At 44.6% G+C, this 21,314-nt stretch overlaps 1 protein-coding gene across 2 annotated transcripts in view; it reads left to right on the forward strand.

The window, feature by feature from the left end:
- Positions 1–21,314, forward strand: part of ATP7B (ATPase copper transporting beta) — a 100,275-nt gene that overhangs the window by 20,074 nt on the left and 58,887 nt on the right. For both annotated transcript variants that reach the window (XM_077484224.1, XM_077484223.1), the window contains exon 2: positions 15,098–16,280. In XM_077484224.1, the coding sequence (XP_077340350.1) occupies positions 15,236–16,280 (1,045 nt within the window). In that variant the 5' untranslated portion in view covers positions 15,098–15,235. The remainder of the gene's footprint in view (positions 1–15,097; positions 16,281–21,314) is intronic.

Raw genomic sequence — 21,314 nt, forward strand, 5'->3', positions numbered from 1 at the left:
GCCCTTATGTGCTATGTGCCCCATAATATGCCCTGATGTGCTATGTGCCATAATGTTCCCTGATGTGCCCTGATGTGCCATGTGGCCTCATGTGCCCCGCACCCTTATGTGCCCTGATGTGCTATGTGCCCCATAATGTGCCCTGATGTGCCATAATGTGCCAACGTTTCCCCCATGCCCTGATGTGCCCCATGCCCTGATGTGCTATGTGCCCTGATGTGCTATGTGCCCCAATGTGCCACATAATGTGCCCCATAATGTGCCCCATGCCCTGATGTGCAATTTTTTCCCCCGTGCCCTGATGTGCTATGTGCCCCATAATGTGTCCTGATGTGCCCCATAATGTGGCCTGATGTGCCCCATAATGTGGCCTGATGTGCCCCATAATGTGGCCTGACGTGCCCCATAATGTGCCCTGATGTGCCATAATGTGCCCTGATGTGCCATAATGTGCCCCGTGCCCTGATGTGCCATGTGCCCTGATGTGTCGCATGCCCTGATATGCCCCGTGCCCTGATGTGCCCCGTGCCTTGATGTGCCCCGATGTCCTATTTATTTTTATTTTTTTTGGTGGGGAGTTTTTGGTGGATTTTGCGTGGGAGTTCCCACACTTTTTTCCCTAGGACGTGACCCCTGGCAAGATCAATGTCACTACTTGTGATAGCCATATGGGTATTGTGGTCAGAACTGCGAGCACCTGACGCAGTGTCAAAACAAAACTAGTATAAATACCCTTTTTTTGTTATGGTAAATCCCTCTTTGCAGAAAGGTTACAGAAAGCCATTTCCCACGTCACAGTAGGAAAGTCAGACTTGATTCCCCAGAACTGCAGAATTAGATGTACCAGGGGATTCAGGGATGCTTACTTGCACGAAACACATACTACAACTGTTACAGAAGTATCTGAGATTTTCGGTCGACCGGGCCAATCTACAATTCCAGTCTCCCCTTTGGACCCTGTACTTCTATTAGAGCCCTCATGAGGGCTCGGATCACTATCCAAGCTTCTTTATGAGAACTAGGTCTCATTTCTTAGCACTAATCAGACAACATCCTCCTTTTATCACAAGATCCAGCCCAGCTAGTGGAACACAGGTGGATGCTGTGGCCTACACTATCAAGATACAGTTGGATGGTAAATTATCAAACGAGTCATCTTTTCTCCCGTTTAAGCGCCTTATTCAACACCGCAAAAGGGACGGTGTCCCTGCCATCTCAGGAAGTGTGGGTGATCATTCACAAAGTAAGGAGAGTGAGGACATGGTCCTACATAACAGCCTTAAACTAACTCAACTTATAAGGGATTTTTGTCTTTTTGTTTCCACATGGTCCCATGGACACATGGATAACTGAGGCACCTTTTAGCTAGAATTCCTGAAGCGATGGAGCAAACCATCTGTCCCAGTCCATATATCAAACAAGTTTGATGCACAGGGGTCTACACTAGGGCACAGAAGAGGGAGATACCTGTAAAGCCACGTCCATTAAGGCATGTCTTCTGGATCACAGTTACTACAGACGCCAATGCAATAGGCTAAGAGGCACATTGCAACCAGATGTTTGTTCAAGAGAGATGGGTATTCAGTGCGGCAGACATCTTTGCAAATATCCTGGAAATCCAAGCAGCTTATCTCACATCAACAGCATTTGCTCTCTTAGATCAAGGACAAATCAGTTCTGATTCGGATATACAATAGAACTGCAATATCATGCATACATCACCAAGGTGGAACCAGCAACAGTTCCTTACTAAGGGAAGTGGAACCCATCTTCATTTGGGCAGAGGGGTATCTGAAGGACCTAAGAGTAGTCTATCTTCCAGCCCACTTAAACACAGACACCAATCGCCTATCCCAAGGATTCCTGGATCCCAACAAATGGTCCCTACAACCAAAGTTATTCAGTTGGATTGTGGCCCAGTGGACCTTTCCTGAACTGCATCTCTTTGCTACAGCAAGCAATACCAAGCTGCTGAGGTTTTCACATCTACCTCACCCTTGGGCAGAAGCAATAAATGCCCTGTCAAGTCCTTGGACATGTAGTCTAATTTAGACCTCCTCTGGCCCCCTACCTCAAATTCTCTTGAGACTTGCAATATGAACAATAAACAGTGATAACAGTCCTGCCATATTTGCAGGGAGACCCATGATTCCCTAGGGCAATATTTCTTTGTGTCCAGCCTCCAGTAAATATTCCTCTGATAACCTTTCTTCTGGCTCAAGGCATCACACCCATCAGAATCCTCACAGATTGAACCTTCACATTAGAATGTTAAAGCAGAGGCTTTAATCGTTAGGATATTCCTCCAGAGTTGTTTCAAATTTGCTTAAAGCACAGGAGCCTTCAATGAACAATACGCGTGACCAGGGCAGGACTTAGGGTGGTGGGGGCCCCTGGGCTTGAGTCACTTTCGGGCCCTACCTTCTATACATTACCGTATTTATCGGCGTATAACATGCACCCCAAGTTTAGAAGGGAATTTTAAGGAAAAAAACTTTTAGGAGCGAAGTTTAATCACTTCCCGACCAGCGCACGACGATGTACATCGACAGAATGGCACGGGCAGGCATATTGGCGTACATGTACGTCCAATCTTCAATGCCGCCCTGCCATCGGGAGCGCGCCATCGGGAGCGCGCCGCCGGCGGCGCGCTCCCGCGCTGGTCAGGACCCCCGTGAGTCCGGTCGCGGGACGGCTGAATGGAGGAAATGCCGTGTAAACAGCATTTCTCCATTCTGCCTAGCAACAAGTGACGCTGATCTCTGCTCCATGTGATCAGAGCAGAGATCAGTGTTCACTAAATGAAAGCCCAACCCCCCCACAGTTAGTAACACACCCCTAGGAATACTTAACCCCTACACTGCCACCCACTGGTTAACCTCTTCACTGCCAGTGTCATTTACACAGGAATCACTGCATTTATATAGCAGTGATTACTGTATAAATGACAATGGTCCCAAAAATGTGTCAAAAATGGCCGATGGGTCCCCCACAATGTCGCAGTCACAATAAAAAATTGCTGATCGCCGCCATTACTAGTAAAAAAAAATAAAATTAATAATAAAAATGCTATAAAACTATCCCTATTTTGTAAACGCTATAACTTTTGCGCAAACCAATCAATAATCGCTTATTGCGATTTTTTTTACCAAAAATATGTAGAAGAATATGTATCGGCCTAAACTGAGGGAAAAAATGTTTTTTTATATATTTTTGGGGGATATTTATTATAACAAAAAGTAAAAAATAATGCGTTTTTTTCAAAATTGTCGCTCTATTTTTGTTTATATAGCGCAAAAAATAAAAACTGCAGGGGTGATCAAATACCACCAAAAGAAAGCTCTATTTGTGGGAAAAAAAGGACGTCAATTTTGTTTGGGAGCCACGTCGCACGACCGCGCAATTGTCAGTTAAAGCGACGCAGTGCCGAATCGCAAAAAGTGGTCTGGTCTTTGACCAACAAAATGGTCCGGTCTGAAAGTGGTTAAGGAAAAAACTTACATTTAAATGCCCATCAATGAAGCCTTATCAGTGTCCATCTGCAGCCCTGTCCATCATTGCAGCCTTGTCAGTGTCATTTGCAGCCTTGTCATTGCCGTCTTGAAGTTTAAAAATGGCGCAGCCGAGATACAGAGTCCTGTGTATCTCAGCGGCTCTCGAGTCCTCTCGGCGGCTAAGGGCCCTCTCACAGTCCCGAGCGGAGCAGAGAGTAGCCGAGTGTGCTCGGCTCACAGTCATGCCCAGTCCCTGTGTTATGTCCTGTGACTGTGAGTGGAGTGAAGCAGAGTACACTCGGCTATGTATCTTGGCGGGGCCCCCTATTGGGCGGGGCCCATGGGCTTGAGCCCAGTCAAGCCCAATGGTAAGTCCAGCCCTGCGCGTGACAATGTTTATATCTTTCATGAACGGCAAAACTTCAATCCTGATGTACCTTCTTCCTCCCAACTCCTTGACTTCTTGTAAGCAGACCTTGATTTAGGATAAAGCTACTTAACCACTTGCTTACTGGGCACTTAAACCCCCCTCAGTCCCAGACCAATTTTCAGCTTTCAGAGCTGATGCACTTTGAATGACAATTGCGCGGGCATACAACACTGTACCCAAATGAAATTTTTATCATTTTTTTCCCACAAATAGAGCTTTCTTTTGGTGGTATTTAATTACAGCTGGGAGTTTTATTTTTTGCTAAAAAAACAAAAAAAGATGCAAAAAAAAAATCATGTTTAATAGTTTGTTATAAAATTTTGCAAACAGGTCATTTTTCTCCTTCATTGAAGTGCGCTGATGAGGTGGCACTGATAGGCTGCACTGGTGGGCACTGATAGGCTGCACTGGTGGGCACTGATAGGCTGCACTGGTGGGCACTGATAGGCACAGATAAGGCGGCACTAATAGGCACAGATAAGGCGGCACCGATGGGCACAGATAAGGCGGCACTGATGGGCAAAGACGGGCACAGATAAGATGGCACGGATGGGTGGCACAGATGGGTGGCATGGATGGGTGGCACTAAGGGGCACTGATAGGTACCACTGATTGATGGGCACTGATAGGTGGCACTGATAGGTGGCTCTGATAGGTGGCACTGCTGGGCACTGATGGGCGGCACTGCTGGGCACGGATATGTGGCACTGGGGTGCAGCACCTTTGTTGAGGCAGATTGTGGGCACTGCTGGGTGGCACTGTGGGCACTGTTGGGTGGCACTGTTGGGTGGCACTGTGGGCACTGCTGGGTGGCACTGACAGGGGGGACACATTTTTTATTAATGTGGCAAAGCAGGGGGCAGGTAGGCACTAGCAGGGGGCAGGTGGGCACTGGCAGGGCTGGCCGTGATCGGGACTGATGTCCCGATCACGGCCGCCGGTGATCGGTTTTTTTTTTCTCCTCGCGCTGTCAGCGCGAGGAGGAATAATAGCCGATTACCGACTCCTTTATATCACATGATCAGCTGTCATTGGCTGACAGCTGATCACGTGATAAGGGGTCGGGATCGACCCCTTGCACGGATCGGTAATCAGGCGAGTCTCGTAGACTCGCCGATCACAAAGCGTGCCCCTCAGGGGGCGCGCAGGCCGCTTCTGCACGGGACTACGTCAATAGACGTAGTCCCGGAAAAGGAGATCCGCGCTGTAGCCGTCATTCGGCTATAGCGTGGGTCTCAAGTGGTTAAAAGTACAGCTGGTAGCAATCTGCTGTGACAACAAGAGATGGGCCGAAGATCCTTTACTAATCCAATTCTTCAAGACAGTCAAGAAGATAAGCCCACCCATTAAAACAAATCTTTCCCACTTGGGATCTCTCTATCACTCTGGAGCCCTTATCCAAACAGCCTTTTGCCCAATCTGATTCAGCATCCTTATGGAATCTCACTTGGAAACTATTTTTCTTTGTGGGACGAAGGCATTGGGCTGAGGATTATCAGAACTTCAGGCTCTGGGATCAAAAGACAATAATATTATTTTTTGTACTCAGATAGAGTGGAATTTAGAACGGTACATGGATTCATCCTTAAGTTCTCCTCTTCCTCTACTATCTCCAAGTCTTGAGCCCTGCCAATCTTTTCAGATCCAATTTTGATCTTCTTCACAAAGACAATATTACTTTTGTACTAAGACACTATCTTCAAGCCACAACTCCTTTCAGGCTTTCATCTAACCTATTTGTAATACTCCAAAAAAAAAAAAAAAAGACAGGGGCAAAGAAGCATCATCTGGTGCCCTCCGGCCATTCCAGAACTGCAGTATCCATCATGCCTAGTTATGTCTGTGAATATCAGAGATTTACAATACCTCATGGGACATGTGGTTCTGCGGCAGTTGGGGAGCCATAGTTTGCAGATCCTGCTCTAGTACAATAGTTTAATGGATAATCAAGTTGGTAAAGAAGGTATACAGGGATAAGGGACTGGAACCCCCTCTTCAGTTGGGCTGTATGCCACCCGGGTGTTTTCTGCTTCTTGGATGGCCAGAGCAGACATATCCATCAAACGATCTAAAGGGTAGCATCATGGTCATCCCAACATCCGTTTACTAGACGTTACACAGTAGACCCGGCAGCTTTCTCATCTGTAGAAACTGGCAGACAGGCTATCAGGCCGGCATTTGCCTATTTTAAATATTCTTTCTCAAATAAATCTTTTAATATGCATCATCCCACCCGTTTCAGCTAGTTATTTGTCACAGGTATGGAGGCACCAGGAAAACAAAAAATTGTTTCATACTCACTGTAATTTTCATTTCCTGGTGCCTATCCATGGCAAGAATACAATCCCACCCTCGGTATGCTATATTACGTAGAATGCTGGGAGTGCACTAATCCTTTTCTTTTATAATATTCACTGGTCCCGAGGGAGGAGCAAAGGCGGAGCTTGTCACAGGCATACTGCCATGGATAGGCACCAGGAAAAGAAAATGACGGTAAGTATGAAACAATTTTCTGTTTTTTTAACCACTTGCCGCCCGCCCTATTACAAATTGACGGTGGCAAAGTGGTTTCATAATCCTGACCGGACGTCATATGACGTCCTCAGGATTATGAGCCGCTGCGCGCCCCCGGGGGCGCGCATCGGGGCGATCGTTGTTGCAGGGTGTCAGTCTGACACCCGGCAACTACGATCTCGGTAAAGAGTCTCCGACGGAGACTCTTTACCATGTGATCAGCCGTGTCCAATCACGGCTGATCACAGTGTAAATGGGAAGAGCCGGTGATCGGCTTTTCCTCACTCGCGTCTGTCAGACGCGAGTAGAGGAGAGCCGATCGGCTGCTCCTCTGACGGGGGGGTCTGTGCTGATCGATTATCAGCACAGCCCCCCCCGAGGATGCCCACACTGGACCACCAGGGACGCCACCAGACCACCAGGGAAAAGGTAATCCTCCCTAGACCACCAGGGATGCCAGTCAGCACAATGGATGCCAATCAGTGCCCATAATGGATGCCAATCAGTGCCCACAATGGGCATCACTGATTGTCATGCATTATTGTTTGGCACTGATTGGCATCCATTAGTACAGTATAACACCAATGCCGCCTATGAGTGCCCACCTGTGCCGCCTATCAGTGCCCACCCATGCCCATCTGTGCCGCCCACCCATGCCCATCTGTGCGCCTATCCATGCCCATCTGTGCCACCTATCCATGCCCATCTGTGCCGCCTATCCATGCCCATCTCTGCCGCCCATACATGCCAATCCGTGCCAGCTATCAGTGCCAATTTGTGCCACCTATCAGTGTCCATCCGTGTCGCCCATCCGTGTCGCCCATCCGTGTCGCCCATCCGTGTCGCCCATCAGTGCCGCCTATCAGTGCCGCCTATCAGTGTCCATCAATGCCACCTCATCAATGCCACTTCATTGGTGCCCATCAGTGCCGCCTTATCAGTGCCCATCAGTGTAGCCCCATCAGTGCCCATCAGTGAAGGAGAAAACGTACTTATTTACAAAGTTTTGAAACTGAAACAAAAAAAAATTTTTTTTTTTCAAAATGTTCGGTATTTTTTTATTTGTAGCGCAAAAAATTAAAACCGTAGAGGTGATCAAATGCCACCAAAAGAAAGCTCTATTTGTGGGAAAAAAATTATAAAAATTTTATTTGGGTACAGTGTAGCATGACCGCGCAATTGTCATTCAAAGTGCGACAGCGCTGAAAGCTCAAAATTGGTCTGGGCAGGAAGGTGTTTAAGTGCCCTGTATTGAAGTGGTTAATGAATAAGGAAGCCATCTTGAACCAAACCTGTGCAATGTGTAGGGCAAAACCACAGGTTTTCTTTATTGGCCTCTCCTCAACAGCACACACTAACCACCATTTGCTTGCTGTTACATTCTTCCAGAAGGTCAGAAAATACCCATTACATCCAGGTATGGATGAGTAAGTAACTCACTCCATGTGACCGCACCAGAGCTGTAATGTGGGGTAGAGTCCATAGCTCTGTGTATGCTATTGCATGAGCTACCCATAGCTCAAACAGGGCAGCTTCAGCAGTAGAACCGAGCAGCATGGAAAAGGAAAAATGAACAGATGCTGTTGGGGAAGGGGGGATTAAAGTGTTGCTTTGCCCTCCATTGCCAAATCATGGTTTTGCATTAATTAAATCTTGAAATAGCCAGGCCTGACAAATAAAACCTTTGGGCATTTATATAACGGGTCGATTTCAGTCCTTTGTTATTACGTAGCTGCTATTTCACAATAGAATAATTTGATGTTCTTCACAAAACAACAGTACAAATACCAATTCTGGATCAGTTTATTATTTCATGACATTCCTTTTAGGTATTGACTTGAAATATGTAAATAGATTAAATCAGTGCGGCTTAACGCTATCTAAGGTTAAGTGAATAATATTAACTATCTCATTACACTGACATCTGAAAGTCGTGGGATATATTAGGCAGCAAGTAAATATGTTGTCCCTGAAGTTGATGTGTTGATATCAGAAAAAAATGGACATCACAATTTGTTGTGTATGGGGCTGTGTAGCCATAGACCGGTCAGAGTGCCTATGTTGACCCGCGTCCAAAACCAAAAACACCTACAATGGGCACGTGAGCATAGTAACTGGATCATAGAGCAGTTGAAGAAGGTGGCCTGGTCTGATGAATTATGTTTTCTTTTACATCATGTGGATGGCCGAGTACGTGTGTGGCACTTGCCCAGGGAAGAGATGGCCCCAGGATGTAGTATGTGAAGACAGCAAGCGGGGGAGGCAGTGTAATGCTTTGGGTGGGCAATGTTCTTTTGGGAAACCCTGGGTTCTGCCATTCATGTGAATATTAGTTGAAACATATCACCAACCTAAACATTGTTGATGACTAAGTACGTCCCTACATGGAAACGTGGTATTCCCTGATGGCAGTGGCCTTTTTCATTATGACAATACACCCTGTGCTGTATTTGAGGTGTTAACTTGGCCTCTAAATTCTTCAAATCTTATTCTAAATGAGCATCTGTGAGATAGACTGGAAAAACATGGCCAGTCCATGAAGGCCCCACCTCACAACTTATGCCGCCTACATGTGGTCGGATTTTCCGACAATTTTTTTTTTCGATGGGAGCTTTTTGTTGTGTGTAGGCTCCAACGGACATTTTCCATTGGAATTACCAACACACAAAATTTGAGATCTGGATCTCAAATTTTCCACCAACAAAATCCATCAGAAATTCCGATCGTGTGTACACAATTCCGACGCACAAAGTTCCACGCATGCTCGGAATCAGGCAGAAGAGCCACTGGCTATTGAACTTCAATTTTCTCAGCTCGATGTGCGTCACCCTGCTCTTGACATTCGGAATTTCCAACAACATTGTGTGACAGTGTGTAAGCAAGACAAGTTTGAGCCAACATCCGTCGGAAAAAATCCCATGGATTTTGTTGTCGGAATGTGTGATTGTGTGTATGCAGCATTACAGAATTTAAAGGATGGGATCTGCTACTAATAGCTTGGTGCCAGATACCACAGCATACCTTTTAGAAGTCTAGTGGTGACCATGCCTCGAAGGGTGAAAGCTATTTTGGTGACAAAAGGGCCTGTTTTGGCGGCAAAAGAGGGACCTTCTCAATATTAATTGGATGGTCGTAAAGTTATGGCGGATCGGTGTATTTTTCCTTTTTGCAATTGTAAAATAACGATGGAACTAACAGATGTCAATGACAGAGATTTTCCCATTAATCCTTTTTGGCTAATTGAAAGCACAAAATAGAATTTCTTGTTGGTATTTTATGTTTATCACTACAATTTATATTGATTTAGATGAGTTTTTTTAGTTAGCATTGTACTGTGTATAATTACCGTAATTTATTATCTGACAATGCAGAAATTTGGAGTTTAATTGATACGTGACACTTTTCACCAACTTGTGACAAACGGCAGGTCACGCTGAAACCATGTTGTCACTAATACGCTACAATGATACTCTCAGCCTCAATCGTCACTGTGTTTAGTGAAATTATCTCTTTAGCTGTCACCAAATATGTTCATCAAAAAAATATTAAACGTTCACAAAATTAGTAATAGCAGTTATAACTTTAGAATAAATGTCTGTAGCACACACTGTCACCACAGACAGGTATATCCAGAGATTTACACTGTAGAAGCGCTCTTCAAGAAACAGGTATTCTTTGCATAAGAGACCATTTTAACACATTTCAAAATATAGTGTAGCACTATCCCCGCATCTGCTGCTGACTCCTGCACAGCCAGGCAACACGCATTTTCCACTTGCATTCAGACACAAGAAATCTGACCCTGGGCTTGTTTTTGTGTTTTTGTTTTGTTTTTTGTTTTTTTGTTTTTAGGGCTAACAACTTGGATGTGGTAGAGGGGTTATGGGATGCCCAACTTGACGGAAACAGATGGGGACAATTTCCTTCATATATACAGAGAAATGATTCTCGACTGTTCTCTTTCCTGGACACAATCAGTCTTTAAGGATCAGTTGCAAATGTCCCTTGCAGACTAGGAGCTCTTAGCCCCCTTTGGGAAGTAGCACAAAATGTTGAATTTCCTCTCATCTGCAGAACTGCTCTGAGCTTCACTGCCTGCAGGTACTGCTCGACCTCCTGTCTGCTTGTCTACCAGCCTACCTGGCTGCTCTGAAGATTTCCCAGGACAAGAAATAAAAGGGTTAAAGTGGTTGTAAACCCTTACAACACACTTTAACCTACAGGTAAGCCTAGATTTAAGGCTTACTTATAGGTGCTGCAAATATCTCCTAAACCTACATGGTTCAGGAGATATTTACAATTCCCCGTACGAGGATTCCTTCTGCGCATGCGCCGATGTACTCGGCACATGCGCACTTTAGAAGGGTCACGGCATGCTGTTTTCATCAAACGACATGCCGTGAGTGGCGGCTCCCGTGCGCACTTGCGGAAGTGATGTCACGCGACTCCGGCCAGTCACAGAGCCGGAGTCCGTGACCCCGGAAGAAAGATGGACGCTTCAAGCCGGCAAGGAAATCGAGGACATCATTGGCTCTTGTGTCAGGTAAGTGACACATAATGGGCTATTATGCGATGCATAGTAGCCCATTATGCTTTGCTTTTGCAGGGAAACAAAGAGGAAGTAAAGCCATCAGGGTTTACTTCCTCTTTAAGTACAGCGCTGTCCTTTTTGAAAGGATGTCTCTTCCCTTGTGAATCTCCAGGTGTGCTGATGTACTTACTTACTTGATCCCTGCTGCTCTTAGGCAAGATCCCTGCTCAAACCGGACGCTGAAAGGATTTTCCCCAGCCAGCCCAAGTCCAGCCTGGAGGCAAAGCCCCCTTAGACCAAGGGGACCCCTCCTAGACCGACTTCCTCCTCAGCCCTCCATCTTCAACCTGACAGCCCTCCTGTTCAGGCTCCCCCATATTTAAGGGCTGACCCAGCCACCCTGCCAAGCCCTCTGCCCGAGGATTGGCCATATTCCCTCAAGTTTGCAGATCAGGACCTCTGCCCACTAACTTCCAGAAGCTCTAAATGTCTAGATCCAGGGGTAGGTATCAGAGACCTGCACTGTAGAGCCATCCACCCTGACCTGCAGTAACTCGACCTAATTATAGACTTGCGCGATTACCATTATTCATAGCAAAATAAATTTACCTACACTAACGCTAGTAGCATATTAGAAGGTGCTACACTAGTTTAATACTGAAAAGGAAAAATGGTGTAAATAAAATATTTACATAGAAAAAAGGTATTCTAATGGAAACAAAGAGACGACAATGTAACAGCAAAACAAAGGGGTTGAATGAAAAATTCTTATCTAGTCCTGGTTCAGCAGAGCCTAGTCAACAAGCAAGATGGTACAGTGGCTCTCCTAAGACGTGACAGTTGTTCCTTGGTTTATTGTTAAATGAGAGTTGTCAAATATGGTCTAAGCCCTTGCACACACGGTCGGACATTCCGACGGAAAATGTCCGATCGGACCGCATTGTCGGATAATCCGACTGTGTGTGGGCTCCATCGGACTGTTTCCGTCAGAATATCCGACGGACAAAGTTTTAGAGCTGGGCTATAAAACTTTCTGACAACATGATCCGATCGGACTTTGTCCGATTGTGTGTAGAGAATTCCGATCGGACAAAGTGCCACGCATGCTCAGATCAAATTCCTAGACCAAAGCTATTGGCTACTAGCCTGAACGTAGTCCCATCGTAACGAAATAACGTCATCACGTTACGTACGATCGGATTTTCCGACAACTTTGTCCTACCGTGTGTATGCAACACAAGTTTCGGACAAAATCCGACGGATTTTGTTGTCGGAATGTCCGACCGTGTGTACAAGGGCTAAGGGGATGTCATGACCATTTATGACCATGTCCCACATACAGTTTTCTATAGCTATTAACATCTTTGAAAATGTACAGGTTACATTCTGCTGACTTTAACTAATTAACTGATAGAGGTAAATACTGTATGTCTTTATTCTGGCTCTACTGTTATTTCATAAGTTATAAAATACACTGAACTTTTGGCATCTGAGGTAGACAGAAATGTTTATTTACTAATGACTCCAGGACTCCAGCTATGGTATTTACAATGGGGAATTGGACAAACGGATATCTGCTTGCTTTCCTAATTACTCAAGTGTGTAAGTTTGACGGTTTTATGAGGGCACTGAGACATGTATTGGGGTTAGATTCTGCTAATGCTATCAAAGTACTGTTAAGGGGCTCTGGAATGCAGGTAAATTTTGTGTATTATATACACTGATGTCCATGCCCTGACAGGGGGGGGAAGATCACTGCAGATTTGTTTTCATATTCTGAGAAAATGGCATGGGTGACCTGGGACCTGAACAATATGGCTGCCACACAGCTTTTTGTGTGCCCAGTACATGATCTCATTGCAATACACTTAAAATGTTGAGGCTTTTTATTAAAAATAAAAAACAACAAACTGGCCCTTGTTACTAAACCCACAACAGTAAAATCAGTCTGTATACGCAATAAAGCATGCTTGTTATAGTCACTGCATTAATCCTCTGCATTGTGTAAAAAGGCTGTTTTGATCCTGTCTTCTCTGATCCCCCCTTCTTTTATTGTCCCCAATCCATCTGCTCATGGTACAGAGCCTAATGCTGCGTAAACACGATCGGAATTTCGGCCAGCAAATGTGACCGTGTGTATGCTCCATCGGAATTTAGCTGGCCGAATTCCCGCCAGCAAAAATTTGAAAGCATGTTCTCAATTTTCCCAATGGAAAAACCTTCTATCAGAAATTCTGATCGTGTGTATGTTATTCCAACGCACAAAAACTCACGCATGCTCAGATTCAACTACGAGATGGAAGCTATTGGCTACTAGGTATTGAACATTCTTTTTCTAGTCCCGTCATACGTGTTGTACATCACTGTGTTCTTGGCGGTCGGAATTTGGTGTGACCGTGTGTATGCAAGAAAGTTTTTAGCACAGGACAGACAAGAAAACCATCAGAGCTTTTTCCGACGAGAATTCCGATCATGTGTTTGCGGCATTAGAGGCATTCTGCACATACTCAGTTTGGTGCATATTGCTAGAAATTTGTTTGTTTGTTTTTTTTTGTTAGTTTTTTGGGAGGGTGCATGTGATCAGTACAGGGCCGATCAGTGCTGTCCAGATAGAGGGTCAGGGGTCATGCAGCCTCATAGGACAATCAAAGGGGAATGAAAACTCCTCCTACAAGCTTTAACTAGTGCTTGGCCAGACACTGATCGCAGTCATAAGTAGGGCTGAAACAACTAATCGATTAATCGACAACTAATCGATTATGAAATGAATCGATGACTATTTTCATAATCGATTAATAGGCCACTAACATAATGGGGTTAAAAAAAACTAAAATTAGCCCTTCATAGTACAAAAAGAGCAAATCGCTACTGTAAATATTACTTTCACTGTTCCACAGTAAAAAAAATTAACCCCTTACAGTAGCGATTTATTTGCTCTTTTTGTACTAATTTTAGTTTTTTTTAACCCCATTATGTTACTAAACATCTCAGGCTTGAGTCACACCTCTGTGTTTTTTGGTGCTTTTTGCAGAAACGCACTACAGTTCAGTTACATGATTTCCTATGGGACACGTTCACATCCATGATTTTTTCAGCTGGTGCGTATTTGGAAAAGACAAGGCCTTTTTTTTAACACAAAACGGTGCTATTTTGTTTTTTTGGTTCAATATACTTCAATGGAGAAGCTGCAGAAAAGCATGTAATAATGTGTTTTTGTGCCAATTTGTTTTTTAATCTGTCCAACAACAAATTGGCCAAAAAAATTGTAAAAATGCAAATCGCAGCAAAATTACTTTTTTTTTTTTAAGGTTATTAACCGATTATTCGATTAATCGAAACAATAATCGGTTAACTAATCGATTATGAAAATAATCGTTAGTTGCAGCCCTAGTCATAAGACTGCTATATATTGCTAATGAGAAAAGGTATTTAGCCATTTATATTTACTAAAATAATTGCATTTCCATGTTCTGTGTACTATGGGGGACCAGATATAGTGAATGCAGGGTCCTGGGTTTAGTAACATTTTAAGGACAGTTTCCTGTGTATTAAAGAAAAAACACTATATAAACCATGCTGCTGTCTTTGGCGGCCATTATGAAAAGTAGGTTTTGCCCTGTAGAACATGGTTTATTGAAAAAAAAAATATTTTCACATATTTTTTGCATACACTGTGTGTGTAGTGTGTGTATATATATATATATTTATATAATATTCACTAAAAAGGGGGTTGTAAATGCATATATCAAGATGACTTCTCCTTTGTGAAAATGACACAAACTCACCAAAGGGTTCTTTCACACAGGTACGCTCTGCTCCATTCAGCACGGGATCCGTGAGCAGATGCATAACCGGACAGATGTCACTTTTGTCACAATTTTTTGTTCACATTTTGACAGCAGGCTGTGGTGGATTTGTGGTGGACCTATTGGTTGCCAAATGTAAATGGACTTGTGTCTATTTACATCAGGCTACCTCCATTTCATTACATTTAGGTTCTTTCTCTGGTGGTCACTGAATATTATTTTCTTGAACAAAACTGCATGAGACTGTTTTTTTTATAGCAATGTGTAAAGAAACTGCTTTTGATCTTCATTGTTTAAATACAATTGTTTACTTTACTTTTAGGGTTCAAGAAATGGCATTCCCAAGAGGAGCTGTACCCCACCAACAGAAAAAACACATTTTGCTTTCAACAACCAGGGTTATGAAAGCAGTCAACATAACCTGACGTTGTCATCTTCTGTGGTGATCGGAATTGTAGGCATGACATGCCACTCATGTGTTCAGTCGATTGAAGGAAGAATCTCCAAGCTGCCAAGCATAATTAGCATTAAGGTCTGCCTCGATCAAAACAACGCCACTATATACTACATCCAATCAGAAATAACCCCTCAGAAGATCTGTGAAGAGATAGAAGACATGGGCTTTGATGCTAACATACAAGAGATGATGGCACCACTGAAGGGCATGAGTTACAAAGAAGAAATTATCAAGATCAGGATAGAGGGCATGACGTGTCAGTCTTGTGTCAACACGATTGAAGGGAAAATTGGGAAACTTCAAGGTGTACAAAAAATAAAGGTGTCCCTTACAGGCCAAGAAGCAATCATTGTGTATGATCCACTGTATATTCAATCGGAGGAGCTTAGGAATCATATAGATGATATGGGATTTGTGGCTTCTCTTAGGAGTAAACCTGATCCATTAAAGCTTGGAACAATTGACATTGAACGTTTGCAAACTGTTCCTACACAATGTAAGGTTTCAGACTCTGGTGGCACTGTCAGTGATGGTCAAACAACAGTAATGACTATTGGTATAGAAGGGATGCACTGCAAATCTTGTGTCCACAATATAGAAGGGTCCATATCTGACCTTTACGGTGTTCAGAGTATAAAAGTCTCTCTTGAGAACAAAAATGCTCTAATATGTTTCTTTAAAAATGTTACTAACCTAATTACTGTGAAAGAGGCAATTGAAGCACTTCCTCCTGGAAATTTCAAGGTTATCCTTCCATTGGAAGAACATTTGAGCCCCGCAACAAAGTTAAAATCTAAGTATCATTCTTCCTATAAACAAGGCCCCCAAACTGTTACCAGCATGACCTTAATCAGCATTATAGGAATGACCTGTGGATCTTGTGTATCTTCTATTGAAAATATGATCTCTCAGAGAAAAGGAGTGCTGTCCATAACTGTTTCTTTAGCTGAAGCAGCTGGAAAGATTTACTATATCCCAAGTGAAACAAATGCAGAGGAGTTAAGAGCAGCCATAGAAGACATGGGGTTTGATGCTACACTTGTATCTGGTAAGTTTACACTTAAAGTGATTTTAAAGTCTTTTTTATTTTTATTTTTTTTAGCTAACAAACATGTTATACTTACCTGCTCTGTGCAGTTGGTTTTGCACAGAGCAGCCGAATCCTCCTCTACTTGGGTCCCTCTTTGCGTCTCCTGGCCTTTCTCTCCTATCGAGTGCCCACTCAGCCAGTAGCTTTCTATGGGGGCACCCGAACCAAGTCAGAGCTCTGTGTATCCATTCAGACATGGAGTCCTGACCTGGCCCCATCCCCTATCTCCCCTGATTGGCTGGCAAGGTAACAAAGCTCTATCGACTTGTGTATTGTGTAAATTGTAGTTTATGTTCCTCCTGCAGTAGTGAAATGCCAGCGAGAGGTAGAGGAGAAGCATTCAGAGACTGCAGGAGGAGGATGGAGAGAATTATTCTTCTATATGCAGCCGCCCCCACCCCTCCTCCTATCCTGCTTCTCTCTGCTGCTCCCCCCTGGGCTCTCAACCGCACTCATACTCTCTGCCACCCCCCCATACTCTCCACCTCCCCCACCATGCTCTCTGCCATCCCCCCATACTCTCCACCCCCCCATGCTCTCTGCCATCCCCCCATACTCTCCACCTCCCCCCATGCTTTCTGCCATCCCCCTATATTCTCCACCTCCCCCCTATGCTCTCTGCCATCCCCCCATACTCTCCACCTCCCCCCATGCTCTCTGCCAGTCCCCCATACTCTCCACCTCCCCCACCATGCTCTCTGCCATCCGCCCATACTCTCCACCTCCCCCCATACTCTCCACCTCCCCCCATGCTCTCTGCCATCCCCCCCATACTCTCTACCTCCCTTCCATACTCTCCACCTCCCCCCATACTCTCTGCCATCCCCCCCATACTCTCTACCTCCCCTCCATACTCTCCACCTCCCCCCATGCTCTCTGCCATCCCCCCATGCTCTCTGCCATCCCCCCATGCTCTCTGCCATCCCCCCATACTCTCTGCCATCCCCCCATACTCTCTGCCATCCCCCCATACTCTCCACCTTCCCCCCCATACTCTACACCTTACCCCCATGCTTTCCGCTATCCCTCCATACTCTCCACCCCCCCCATGCTCTCTGCCATCCCCCCATACTCTCCACCTCAACCCCCATGCTTTCTGCCATCTCCCCCATACTCTCCACCTCCCCCCCATACTCTCCGCCATCCCCCCATGCTCTCCACCTCCCCCCATGCTCTCTGCCACCCCCATGCTCTCCGCTGCCCCCCCGTGTGCTCCACATCATCCCCATGCTCTCTGCTTCCCCCCTGTGCTCTCCACATCCCCTATGCTCTCCGTTGTCCCCCATGCTCTCCACCTCCCCCATACTCTGCGCCGCCCTCCCTGTGCTCTCCACCTCCCCCTATGCTCTACGCTGCTCCCCTGTGCTCTCCTCTTCCTCCCTGTGTTCTCTGACTCTCCCCTGTGCTCTCGCCCCACCCCCTGTTCTCAAGGTTCCTCCCTGTGCTCTCCAACCCCCCATGCTCTTTCCTGGTCCCACCTCACCCCCCCACCCCTCTGGTGGGTCCCCCCTCCCCCTCAGGGGATCTGTCAGGGAGGAGACTGGGGAAGGGGCCGGTTAACATGTCATGGGCTGCTCAATGCAAAATGCCCGGGCCTATTTTTTGTCCCAGTGCGGGCCTGTCACCGACTGTATCAGCCTCGCACTTATCGTGTTTGTCTAAGCACGCTTTTTGTAACCTTTTTTGCAGGGATGTAATATTTCACTTCAGCTGACTCTCTTGGAAATTTCATAAAAGTGCTCTCATGCAATATATAGATTTAAAAAAAAGCTCCCATAGCATAATAACGTTTAAAAACCTTTTAATCACACATAAGAAATTCCTATCAAATTGCACTCACAATTAAAAAACTTGTATCCACGCCAAACAAATCAAGCCACAGCACACTTTAACACAGCTGATTGCCGAAGCATTGGTGATCTCAGCAGGCTCAGGGCATGCGGGACGTGTTCAAACAATCTCTCACCGCTCCATGGTTTCGCCATCATCTTGGTGAGGATAGATGTGAGCTGTCCAATATTCCGTCTCACTCTATCTCAGTCACCTAGTAGCCACGCCCCAACATGTTTCCTCATTCACTTGACTTAATCATGGGGTTCAAACACTTGGGGTTAAAGCACTTTTATGAAATTTCCAAGAGAGTCAGCTCTTCTCCTACTGAAGTGAAAGATTACATCCCTGCAAAAAAGGGTACAAAAAGCGTGCTTAGCCAAACACGATAAGTGCGAGGCTGATACAGTCGGTGAGTTAATTCACATAAGGGGGAGAGGAATCGCAATACACAGTGGTGTGGTGAAGGAACTTAGATGTGAACGGTCTTTTTTGAGAAAACCCTGATCATCATCGTTTGTTATTTGCTATGCGAAGCATGTTTTGAAGTTTCATGGACTATGCAACACTTTATATGTTTTGTAACATTCCTGGAGGAGTGATTTAGTGCATGATGTGAATAATCACTTATTCACAGGGGAATTTTAGATTCATACAATTAATTTTGGATTTATAATTTAGTCATTATTTATTCATTATCATTATATATATATATATATATATATATATGTATGTATGTATGTGTGTATTTGTATTATTGAACACTCTGTGATACATTGTGATGTATAGGATTTAGTGGTGCAACATACACTACAATTTAGCACCACGTGTTTCAGCTATTTATAATAGGAACATTGTACACAAGTCATTATTATCTTTTAAGTGGTGGCTTAGGGGTAAGGGGATTTTATTTTAGCACAGTGGTGAATACACAGGTGAGAGGGCAATAGTGAGTGTATTATTGGTTTACAACAAAGCTCTATTATTTAAAACTACAAGTATAAAGAAACATGTCACATTCACTGTTTCCTCATAAAGGGATGACAGGAATCCAATGTTGCCCTGCCAAAGCGGAAGGACAAAATCCATGTAGTGCCACCACACAATACATGGTTCTGTGAACACTACATTGGAAGAAATTAACTTGTTCTCAAAGTTGTTCAAAAAATGTCTCCTTGCAAAATGGGGTAACACTGGATTTCATCGCAACCCCACAGCAGTGTAAATAGAAGGCACACTGAAACAAAAAATAATTGTTAGCTCAGAATAATTCCAACAGTTCTTTAAAGTGGTTGTAAACCCTTACAACACACTTTGACCTACAGGTAAGCCTAGATTAAGGCTTACCTGTAGGTCCAAGAAATATCTCCTAAACCTACACGGTTTAGGAGATATTTGCTGAAAGACAGGCACCGCTGTCTACGGCGCATGCACCGTAGACAGCGTCGCGCAGGCGCACTAAGCGTGGCACCCGTCAACGGCGATATGCCGCACGTGTCGGCTCCCGTGCGCATGTGCGGGAGTGACACCATCGTGGCTCCGCCGAATGACAGCGGCGGAGCGGCGAGACCCACCGAGAAGATGGATGCGCCGGACTACAGGGGACAGCGGTGACTTCGCTGGCTCTTGTGTCAGGTAAGTGACACATAATGGGCTACTATGCGATGCATAGTAGTCCATTATGCTTTACCTTTGCAGGGAATGAAAGAGGAAGTTAACCCATCAGGGTTTACTTCCTCTTTAAACCAGTGTTTCTCAGTTCTACACAATCTCTAGGCGCCCCATTTAAAAAAATGGAAAAAAACACACTAATAGTTTTTTGCATAACACAGCAACATCCACACACGTAGGTCCCCCACCTTAGAGGCAGTTTATTCTTCCAAAGCAAACACACCTTTGCACACTAAGCCCCCGTACACACGGTCGGACATTCCGATCACAAAATCTGATTTTTTTCCAACAGATTTTGTCGGAAACTGGTGTTGCATACACATGGTTGGACAAAGTTGTCAGAAAATTTGATTGTGATGACGTTTGTGCGTTACGAGAGAACTACTTTGAGGCTAATAGCCAATAGCTTTGGTCTCGTAATTTGATGTGAGCATGCGTGGCACTTTGTCCGATCGGAATTCTCTACAAACGATCAGACAAAGTCAGATCGGATCATGTTGTCTGAAAATTTTATATCCAGCTCTCAAACTTTGTTGGTCGGACATTCCGATGGAAAAAGTCAGATGGAGCCCACACACAGTTGGATTATCCGACAACACGGTCCGATCGGACATTTTCCGTCAGAATGTCCGACCGTGTTTACCGGGGCTTATACTGACTTGTGTTTCACTGTTTCTCTTCTCACTCAGTTTCTCTCCTTCACTTAGCTAATGTGACCCTAGTGCTGACAGAAAGGGGCAGGATAGGGGCAAACAAGAATGCTGTACATGCGCCCGACATCCTCATCAACTGATGTTCTTGGTTGTTATGGCTGGCGGCTGGAATGTTGTAATGGTGCCCAATGAAAACCTATGGCTTTGTGCAACTAAAAGGCAGGCTTGATCCACCTGCTGGATTGTAGCCAATTTTTGGTAAATTTTTAGGCATTTTGCCAAGGCACCCCTGAAGAAATGGGTAGGCACCCTGGTTGAAAAAGGCTGCTCTAAACAAACATAGTTGATCTGTAAATGTATCACAAACAGTAATTCCATCAAGTTCAATGTAGTATTATTTCCTTCCTGATGCATACAGAATCATTCCAGATTACCAGGAACGTCTCTGATGATATCTCAGTAATACCATCTACTTTCCTTCTGAAATATCCAGTATCTTTGATATATGCTATAATCTATGAAAAAATTAAGCACTGAGCACCAAAATAAACCCTTGTCTGGATGCTATAGAACAGTGGTTCTCTGTCTTTGTAAGACTAGGGCCCAGTAAATTCTTTCAAAAAGCTTCTAGACCCCAACAATAAAAAAAAATTATCTTCATTGATTCTAGGATTATGATAGGATAGCACTATGTAGTGTAATGCCCCGTACACATGATTGGACATTGATTGGACATTCCGACAACAAAATCCATGGATTTTTTTCAGACGGATGTTGGCTCAAACTTGTCTTGCATACACACGGTCACACAAAGTTGATCGGAAATTGCGAACGTCAA

This window comes from Lithobates pipiens, unplaced genomic scaffold (assembly GCF_037356315.1).
Source record: "Lithobates pipiens isolate NorthernLeopardFrog02 unplaced genomic scaffold, aLitPip1_a1.2 Scaffold_16, whole genome shotgun sequence".
In the NCBI taxonomy this organism is placed as follows: Eukaryota; Metazoa; Chordata; class Amphibia; order Anura; family Ranidae; genus Lithobates; species Lithobates pipiens.